Consider the following 10,341-nt stretch of genomic DNA (forward strand, 5'->3'; position numbering starts at 1 on the left):
CATGATAAATTTCTCTCCAGGTGAATGAAGTTTGAAGCTTCCGGATTGCTGGTCCCTATATTCATTGGTTTTTAAAGTCTTTTGGGCTGGATTTTGATGTCCGATTGTATCTTGAATTTCATTTGCATATGCTCTCTTAGGCAACAAGAGACTGTATATAGCTTGTCAATCTTTTGTCCTTGGATGCACAGGGTTTTACGGCATTGATTCCATTGTCATATGAAATTGAAAATTATAGAAATGAGAAAAAAAAAATAAAAAAAATACACGCAAAAGCAATTCATGAGCAACCAATCTTTGATATCCCTTGTTATTCATTGCGTAGCAAAAACACTCCCAAGTTCAAAAATTAAAATCTTTTTATGCTACAGCTAACTAAGTCTAACATAGTGAAAAAGGATCTTGACATTGTTCTTTGGTCCAAACCTCCATGGCACTTGTGTGTGTGAGAGAAATCTAGTTTAAACCATCGCTTGTATTTTTTCTCTTTTTGAATAAAACCCTTTTTATGCTCTACTTTGAATGTGGAAACTATATGGTGTTTTAAAATGAAAGCTTCCTTATTTTTTCTTCTTTTTATTTTCTAAATATTTTAGTTTTTAATAATAATAATAATAATAAATTAAAGGCTTATTTACTGTTTCACCCCCTAAAACAAACGTTCGGTTTTACTTTACTCCCTTAAACTAAAAATTTTCTCACTTAATCCTTTGAATTTCTAAAAATTGCTGAAATTTTCTCACTTTACCACTTCCATCCACAAAATTGTTAAGTATGCTCATGTGGTATGGGCATTCTAGTAATTTTACTTATCTTCTCTCTCTCTTTTCTCTCCCTCTGCCTCTCTCTTCTCTCCCCTCTCGAACCCAACCTCCATTGCACCCCCCTCTCACCCTGTCCCCCTCGCCCCTCCTCCCTCTCCATTGTTCTCTCTCCTCTATGCCTCTTTCTCCTCACTACCTCTCTCTTCTCTCCCCTCCCCTCACCATAACAAAACCCAACCCTCCATGGAATTACTCAACACACACAAATCACCACCACTCAAAAAAAAAAATTTAAAAAAAACATCTCAACAATCACTCCCCATCTTCTATCTTTGGAAGGAGGGGGTGGGGTGCAATGGAGGTGAGAGAAGAGAGATGCAAATGGAGGGGAGGGGTTGGGATGCGTTGGAGATGCGCTGGGGGGTTGTGTCTAGGGAGGGGAGGGGAGGGGAGGGGAGAGGAGAAAGAGATTGGGAGAAAAGAGGAGATAAGAGGGAGGAAGGGGTGGGGTTGGGGTGCGATGGAGGTTGGGTTCGGGATGGGAGAGAAGAGAGAGGCAAAGGGATAGAGGGAGAGAGAAGATAATGAGCAGAATGCCCATGTCACGTCAGCACACTTAACAATTTTGTGGATGGAAATGGACGATAGTGGTCAAGTAATAAAATTTTAGCAATTTTTAGAGTTTCAAGGGGTTAAGTAAAAAAATTTCAGTTTAGAAGACTAAAGTGAGACCAAGCATCCGTTTCAGGAGGTGAAACAGTAAATAAGCCTAAATTAAATAGTAAGTCACCTGAAAGACACATAATTTTTAGATGGAAAAGTGGATGATGTTCAAAAAATTTAACAATATGGACTAAATTGACTGTTTTAATAAATTTAAGTGCTAAATTAGCTGACTTTTTAATTCAGAGAGTTAAATTCGATTAGAATTATACCTGGGGATAAAACAGCTGAAAATCCTTTCAAACATTCAGTTGGAGTGTCGGGAAGAAGCAAAGGCACAAGCAGAGCAAGAGCAGGCCCGGGTGCAAAACAAAAACTGATGGGTTGTGGGTGGATTCGGTTTGATGTGGAGCCCACGCGGAGAATAAGTCAATATCTTCTGCTACATTCAACTCTTCATTTAATTTCAACGCCTTCTCAAGTCAGACAGGGTAGCATTGTGAAATATTTGGAAAATTCCAAATACGCGTGTGCTTGTGTCACTTATTCGTGCTTACGACAGTTGTCCATCGTAATCTTCTTCTTCGTCTTCCAAGAGAAAAGTAGCAATTAGTAATCAATTCCTGAATTTCGTGAACGATCCAATATCGATTGACTCCTCTCTGAGAAATCTGTTGTGATATAGAAGCAAGAACCTCTTATCTTTCTATGATTGTCTGAGAAATGAGTAAGAAGTCAGAAGAAACAGAAGCTTCAGCTTCCCGCATCACTAGAGGAACCAGCTTCCTTGACAAGATAAAGGTCTCTCTCTCTCTCTCTCTCTCTCTCTCTCTCTCTCTCTCTCTCTCTCTCTATACTTGATTTTGATTGCTGAGAATTGTTTCTATTATTTTACGTACAACTACTTCTGGATGTTTACTTTCGATCTCAACTTCACTTTAACTTAGAATTCTTTGTCTCCTTGAATTCAATTTTAATTACAGCTGCTGGCTTATCCATACCCTGCCCCGGAGTGCGTTTATTAATTACTAGGGTTTTACAATTGCAATCTATGCTAAGCCCTAAGCTTCCCTTCTGTCCAATTTGGCTTGCAGAATGCTACATGCCTTAATTCTATAACTATTGTTTATTCATACTATGGGCTATAACTATTGTTTATTCATACTATGGGCTATAACTATTGTAGTTACAAATCCCATATCCAGAGATATTTCCACCATCCTGATTCCTAAAAGATTGAGAGCTAATCAACCATGCCGAGCGAGAAGTAGAAAGCCCCCATTAGTTTGGTATTACTGTGATCAATTTAGACTTATCATCATAATTTGTTTAATTGGCATTGCAGAGTGCTACATGCCTTAATTCGTCGTCTTCAGACTCAGGAAAAGGGAGAAGCAAGTCCTCTTCTATCAGAGTGGCCCATGGGTTCCATTTAGTCCAAGGAAAATCTGGTCATGATATGGAGGACTACCATGTTGCTGAGTACAGAAAAAGAAAAAACCACGTCCTTGGATTGTTTGCTATCTTCGATGGTCATTTAGGCGATCGCGTCCCTACTTATTTGAAAGAAAACCTTTTCAACAACATAATTGAAGAGGTATACCTTCCCACCCATTCCATATTCTTGTGTACGTACACAAATAACAGACAAAAGATAAAGATAAAGAGTTTTGCTGCTTTCCTAATAATTTGATTTATCTTTCTGTTGTTTTTGTTTTTCAACTATAACGCTTACGGTAGTATTAAGAATGTCATTACTGGTAGCATACTTAGTTGGTTATCTTCCCCGTACAATCATGATTTCTTTATTTGAACTGAAATTGTAATCTGAATTGTAACCAAGATAGGATTTAGCCCATTCTCTGTCCTTGTCCATGCAATATTTGTACTCAAATATTCATACCAACTTTAGGTTTCTCGTTGCCTAGTGACTACTTATATTAAGTCAATTACAAGACTCAGTAGTTCTTTCCTTATCTGGTCAGTACATTTGTATTGAAAGCTGTAACTGTTGATGCTCTCAAATCACTTTATTTGGTCAATTTGTTTTTTTTCTTCTTTTATGCATATGATACAGCCCAGTTTCTGGAAAGACCCCGAGACAGCAATAAGGAATGCTTACTGCTCCACAGATAAGTTTATTTTAGATCATTCCATGCAATTAGGGCCAGGTGGGTCGACTGCAGTAACTGCAATAGTCATTGACGGCAAAGACTTATGGGTCGCAAATGTTGGTGACTCAAGAGCTGTTGTGTGTGAGAGGGGTTCTGCAACCCAACTTACTGTGGACCATGAGCCACACAGTGAGCGAAGAAGGATTGAGAAGCAGGGTGGTTTTGTGACTACTCTTCCGGGTAAAGATATTTAAGTTAATTCATTTAACCTTATTACCGAGCTTGTTTATATATCAGTATATAATTGATAGTGGGATTCTTAATTTCTTACCACTTGTATAATTTTTCTTTTGCTCTTGAGTATATAATTAGATTTTTTTTTTTCTTTCCTTACTTAGATTAATATTCTAATACTCTTTCAGGAGATGTACCTAGAGTTAATGGTCAACTTGCAGTTGCACGTGCTTTTGGGGATCAAAGCCTTAAAGCACATTTGAGTTCAGAGCCTGATGTAAGACATGTGCCCGTAGGCTCCACTATTGAATTTGTTATATTAGCAAGTGACGGATTATGGAAGGTCAGTTGGTAATTAATAAATGGTCTTCTTTCCCTCTCTATCGTATCTTTATGGCCTAGATCATATATTTGACAATTTAGCAAGATAATGGAATGTTTAGGCTTAAATTTTTTGGATTCTATTGAAAAAAAAATTTGAATGTAGAATATTTGTATTTTGATTAGCATTTTTTCCACTTTTCAATTGCATGTGAAATGAGATTATCTTATAAATGAGACCCTGTGACTCTTACTCATCTTATAATTTTTCCTTACTATGTGCCAAATAGTGTGTCTAATAATCTTTTTTGGTGATTGTGATTATATTGACTCGATGCTAGATTATTAATTGCTCAGTCAAAGGGAGGAAAAAGCTTCAGTGAAAAAATGAATTGAATTTGTAGTAAACATGGAAAATGTGTAATTAACTTATTAGCACTAGGCAAAAGATAGGCAGAATTTTTTATTTATAACATATGTAAATAAAATGCATAACCTTTTCTTGATTTTCCTATAGCTTTGAATTAATGATTCAAGCTTTTCTGTGAAGCAAAATTGTGTTGGGTGGTTCCTCCGTGCATCTACATTACTATTTATTGGGACCTTTTGCTCTTTTGGTTGAGGGAACGATGCAAAGGTTTCATGAGATTGTAGAGTTTTGACCTTTTTTTTGGGTGGTCTAGTTGGAGAGAAATAGCAGCATCTGTGAAGGTAAAAAGTAGGGAGGGGGTGGATTTTTTTTTTATGGAATATGATTAGATTTTAGGCATCCTTGTAGGTGTCACATATTGAGGATTTGAAAGATTGTCCTTCTTGCTGAATGGGAATGGGATACAGCAGTTTTTAAGGTTATTTTTCTGTTTTCTTTCTATAAAAATAAGTTAGAACTGTCTAAGATGCAACAGCAAGGTGTTGTTTGCGAAGACATAATGCCATTACCATGTAGTATCAAAACACCTTAGGCATTACCAATGCGGGATTACCACAGTGGTTGTGGCCCTCCCCTTCCCCCCTGCTTGGCACCCAGGATCGAAACCTAAGGGTTTCTTTCCTCCCCATGTAACCAAAAAAAAAAAAAACACACCTTAGGCATTTAAAGCCCTATAGCAATAATGCTATAAATTTTCGGAGTGAGAAGGGTAAGAATTAGCTAAAGGCTCTGTTTCGTTAGATTTGTGTTTGCTTGAATGGTTGAAATTAGTTGATTTGGATAAAGTTTGTTGGTTTACCATCATTCCCAAACACTTAGGCTATTTTGATATGGGCAGACAATTATTTCATATTCTAAACACCTTCTCCTCCATTAGAGCCCAACATGTGCAGTTCAACTTAATATTGTGACGTTGTATTTTCAGGAATCAAACTTAGGATCCCCTATATTGACTAATTAGTTCTTAAAATTACAATAAACCCAACTTCTTCTGACAAAATTGCAATTAATCATTACGTTGACTTTAGGATACGTGTGTCGATTGATACGGATATCCAAAAGTCAAATGGATACGGATTTGAATTATCGGACACATATCCAAGAAGTATCGAGGGAGTATTTGAGTATCCAATACAGACGTGTGGATTTTTGGAGTATCGGAGAAACGAAGGTGATCTCCAAAAGGTAAATATGGAAGTTGGGTGGCTCCAGCGAAGATTGGATGAGATCCTTAAGGCAAACTGGAGAAAGGAAAATACACTACCAATGAGAGAAGTTGTGGAACAGGAGTTTAGGTGTTTTAGAAATTCCATTGTGAGTAATGCATACTAGTGATCTCTCTCTCTCAGGTTACCTATAGCCCAACATAACTGATGCAGGACGCATAGGACCTAAATTTATTAGTTTCCTAATATATTTGTTAGTTTCCTAGATTCTCTAGTTTTCCAAATTCTAGTAGGATTTCTACTTTTCCAGATTTCCAGATTTCTAGTTTTAAGTTTCCTATTCTATTTGGGTTAGGATTTCTGTTTAAGCAAAGGATTTTTATCCTATTATGTCTAGGTTTTAGTTTACTATAAATACCCCAATGTAGTTCTTTAAAATTCAGATTTGGATGAGTAAACCTTCTCTTAAAACTATATGATTTCTGTTCTTCCTTCTCGGTTCTCTGATTTCGGTCATTTCTTTCATCCCTTCGATCTATATTTTCGTCTCCTCAACCTCCTATATTCTTCTATGTTATATTGTTTAAGTGTTTACTCTAAACCTACGGGTTGTTCTACATCAATTGGTAATCAGAGCCTTCCTCACTTTCATTTGCGTTTGATCTCTGCCATGGCACCCCAAACCGTGGCCAGCCTTGCGGAACAATATCATGCGTTCCAAGACAAAGTTTCTGCCGATATTGCGGGCATGGAAACCCAACTCTCAAACCTCAGCAGTGACCTCAAAGAAGAGTTGGTGCAGGCTCACAAACATCGTGCAACAACAGACCTTGCCATCAACAAACTCCAAGACTCCGTTCAGATGCTTATCAATCACTTTCGGTTTGGAACGACTGAGCCTTCTTCTACCTCAGCGGTGCTCTCGAGTTCATCTATGCCGCCGCCAGAAGGTGGCCTTCTTCCCAATCCACCGATTGGTTCTCCTCTAGTTGACGATAACATTCCCGTCCCTACCCCGCCACCCCGACCACACAAGAACAACTTCATGCACCGACATTTTGATTTTGAGATAGCTTGACATGCCACGCTAGGTGTTTTTCCTGCACCAAGGCACTCTGGCGACGACTTATGAACACCATGGATTGAGGGTCTATCACACCCACACATGCACTTGCATTCGTCGGCCAATCATGTTCGTCATGGGTCTAGGCAGAGCTCTCTATTTGCCATTCTTACAAGAACTAATGTTCCAGGCTTGCGGAACGGCTGGTTTCAAGGTGGCAAATATGATGCCGATTTTGAAGAACTAAAGAACGCCACACGCCTCTTCACACTTCCTTGGGATTTTGATTTTGTCGTTGTTTACTCGTCGGAGTCCGAGTTCTTTTCGGCGGAGGAGAATGATGCAGGACGCATAGGACCTAAATTCATTAGTTTCCTAGATTCTCTAGTTTTCCAAATTCTAGTAGGATTTCTATTTTTCCACATTTCTAGTTTTAAGTTTCCTATTTTATTTGGGTTAGGATTTCTGTTTAAGCAAGGGATTTTTATCCTATTATGTCTAGGTTTTAGTTTACTATAAATACCCCCATTGAGTAAACCTTCTCTGAAAACTATGTGATTTCTGTTCTTCCTTCTCGGTTCTCTGATTTTGGTCCTTATTTTCGTCCCTTTGATCTATATTTTCGTCTCCTCGACCTCCTATATTCTTCTATGTTATATTGTTTAAACATTCACTGATGGCCCAAAAAGCCCAAAAACTCAAGGTCGTGCCACAAGGTGTTCCAAATCAGTCAACGGGACTATCGATTGACATGCCCAAGGCTCAACTGGAGCCCATCTACGATTGGTTGACGACAACATTCTTGTCCCTACCCCACCCACACGACACGAACTTCATGCACCAACACTTGGATTTTGAGATAGCCCGACACGCCCAGCCAGGTGTTTTTCCTGAACCAAGGCACTCTGGTAATGACTTACGCACACAATGGATTCAGGGTCTATCACACCCACACACACGCTTGCATTCGTTGTCCGATCATGTTCGTCATGGGTCTAGGCAGAGCTCTCTATTTGCCATTCTTACAAGGACTAATGTCCCATGCTTGCGGAACGGATGGTTTCAAGGTGGCAAATATGATGCTGATCTTGAAGAACTACCAAACGCCACATGCCTTTTCACACTTCCTTGGGATTTTGATTTTGTCGCTGTTTACTCGTCAGAGTCAAGTTCTTTTCGGCGGAGGAGAATGATGCAAGACACGTAGGACCTAAATTTATTAGTTTCCTAATGTATTTGTTAGTTTCCTAGATACTCTAGTTTTCCAAATTCTAGTAGGATTTCTACTTTTCCAGATTTCCAGATTTCTAGTTTTAAGTTTCCTATTTTATTTGGGTTATGATTTCTATTTAAGCAAGGGATTTTTATCCTATTATGTCTAGGTTTTAGTTTGCTATAAATATCCCCATGTAGTTCTTTAAAATTCAGATTTGGATATTGAGTAAACCTTCTCTTAAAACTATGTGATTTCTGTTCTTCCTTCTCGGTTCTCTGATTTTGGTCCTTTCTTTCGTCCCTTCGATCTATATTTTCATTTCCTCTCTCTCTCACATATTCTTCTATGTTCTATTGTTTGAGTGCTTAATCTAACACCTACGGGCTGTACTACATCAATAACCTTTCAAAAGAACCCTTGAGACGTTAAGTCTGCCAGGATAATACCTGGATTATCCCACAAGCTGATGCAGAATGATTAGGGTTATTCTAATTTTTTTTCCCCTTTTTCTTAGTTTCTTGTTTCTAGTAAGATGAACTTTACTTTCCTGTTATGACAGCAGTGTCTGTCACTTTTGGTCAGAGGCTGGAATTTTTTATTAATTCTTTGTAATCGTATGAGTGCTCAATAAAAATAGGAAAAAACAATAAACAAAAAAAAAAAAAAGCAAATGAATATTTTCTAACTATGAAATTTGAAGAATATTTGGGAATTCCCAAAATTCGGATGCTTTAGGAATTACAAAAATCTTGTAAAATTTTCTGAATCTGATATATCCAAAAATTGGCCCTAGCAATATTTTGGTTAGCGAACAATTTTGTCTTTTGGAAATCAATGGCTGAGTTACATTTGCAACAACATTACTGTTCGACCTAAACATGAGTGTCATTAGTACTTTCCTATTACAATAGTACTATTTTTTATTGTATTTGGGTGCTGTTAGTTTAAGGAGTCATGGGTATATTGGTAACTTTCTGTCACTAACAGAAGTTATACATATGAGCCAGTGGTCTTGTTGTAGTGGTTGAGTCTAATAAGAAGTTGCCAGGGGATGCAAGATGTGTTCTCAATCCTTTTGGATATGGTTTGGACTTGTAATGGGACAAAGATTCTTTCTTTTGTTACTCCCTTGTAGTTCAATATGTGGTATGCTTTGGTTGGCAGGTTATGAAGAATCAAGAGGCAGTAGATTTGGTGAAACCCATAAAAGATCCACAAGTAGCAGCAAAGCGTCTAACAACTGAAGCACTAGCAAGAAAGAGTAAAGATGATATATCATGCATTGTGATCCGTTTTGGATGATACCGTTTGTGGTTGTCCTTCATAGATTATGTCTTGTGGCCTTTCATTGTGATGAAAGTCGTTTGGGGCTAATTGAGTCTTGTAATGGTTTTTGTTTTTTGGTTACCCAGGAAATAGATTTTTCACTTTAGTTAATCCTCGTGCCACCCCTTTATATAGGTGCGCATATACAGAAGTTCACTGGGGGTGAAGTACAGGTAATGGGTGCAGTACTCTAGTTATTGTGCGCAATATTGTTGACATGAATAAGATCAGAGTGTAGCTTCCATGTAACATATGCAATTACTTGTCATGTTATATTTGCTATTATTTTTCAAGTTATTACTGTCATTATTAGGGTTATTAAGAGAAGCCCACGTGGGATAGACTTTGGACAAGTTGGTGCATTTTTAATTTCGGCAATGCCAACTAATGTCATGTTTTCTTACTTGGAATTAGAAGTCGTGAATTGGGAAAGTCAGAAACGAAGAATGAATGGATATAGGATAAATTATTCTCTCATCAATCAGTCTAATTCATGGTTTTAAGGTATTGGATTATGGATTTTAATGCGGAGTTCACAGTTTTTTTATTATTCCATATGTCATAGTAACCGCGGGGTAAATTAGGGGTCGAAATAATTCGATATCCACGTGTTAGTAGATGCATGGAAATCAGAAATATGTATATTTACAATACCCATTACCTTCCGTTGTAAGGTAAGTAAACATGTCATACAATTATAACCGTTTTGAGTATGCTAATTGATACCAGGACATACGTAACAATAGTGTGTGACAAAATAAACTTTAATTCATAATGAAAATCCATCCGCTTGGCTGTATCGGAGAATGAAATAAAGTTATGAGAATACAAATGGATAGGAATAGGCAAGCAGCAATGAAACTATTATTGCTATAAATTGAAGCAACGGTAGCAACCCCTTAGAGGATAAACTGCATCTTAAAAACGAGAAGAACAACATTCGCACACGAAAGATACGGAACTGATCCTTGCTACTGTATATATGCAGGGTTGTTGTCTACTCATTCGCAGCAAAAGAATTGCGATTCTTCTTAAACATACGCA

The 10,341-nt window shown here is 37.7% G+C and overlaps 2 protein-coding genes and 1 long non-coding RNA gene across 4 annotated transcripts in view; all 3 read left to right on the forward strand.

The window, feature by feature from the left end:
* Nucleotides 1-301, forward strand: part of LOC18793189 (importin-11) — a 29,574-nt gene extending 29,273 nt beyond the window's left edge. For both annotated transcript variants that reach the window (XM_020554168.1, XM_007225519.2), the window contains one exon: nucleotides 21-301. The gene's annotated coding sequence lies outside the window, so the exon portion shown is untranslated. The remainder of the gene's footprint in view (nucleotides 1-20) is intronic.
* On the forward strand, nucleotides 1,905-9,650 carry LOC18793415 (probable protein phosphatase 2C 44). The gene is made up of 5 exons (XM_007225769.2): nucleotides 1,905-2,228; nucleotides 2,773-3,024; nucleotides 3,505-3,781; nucleotides 3,964-4,118; nucleotides 9,136-9,650. The coding sequence occupies exons 1-5, from the start codon at nucleotides 2,151-2,153 to the stop codon at nucleotides 9,271-9,273; spliced, it is 900 nt and encodes a 299-aa protein (XP_007225831.2). The 5' UTR covers nucleotides 1,905-2,150; the 3' UTR covers nucleotides 9,274-9,650.
* On the forward strand, nucleotides 4,125-8,637 carry LOC109946433. Its single transcript, XR_002269577.1, has 2 exons — nucleotides 4,125-7,257; nucleotides 8,138-8,637. It is a non-coding gene; the product is annotated as an uncharacterized LOC109946433 (long non-coding RNA).

The sequence above is a fragment of the Prunus persica genome, chromosome G1 (assembly GCF_000346465.2).
Source record: "Prunus persica cultivar Lovell chromosome G1, Prunus_persica_NCBIv2, whole genome shotgun sequence".
Lineage (NCBI taxonomy): Eukaryota > Viridiplantae > Streptophyta > Magnoliopsida > Rosales > Rosaceae > Prunus > Prunus persica.

Coding starts and splice junctions, on each gene's coding strand:
- LOC18793415 (XM_007225769.2), top strand. CDS start 2,151: ATGAGTAAGAAGTCAGAAGAAACAGAAGCTTCAGCTTCCCGCATCACT. Junction 3,025..3,504: donor TCAACAACATAATTGAAGAG/GTATACCTTCCC, acceptor CATATGATACAG/CCCAGTTTCTGGAAAGACCC. Junction 3,782..3,963: donor TTTTGTGACTACTCTTCCGG/GTAAAGATATTT, acceptor ATACTCTTTCAG/GAGATGTACCTAGAGTTAAT.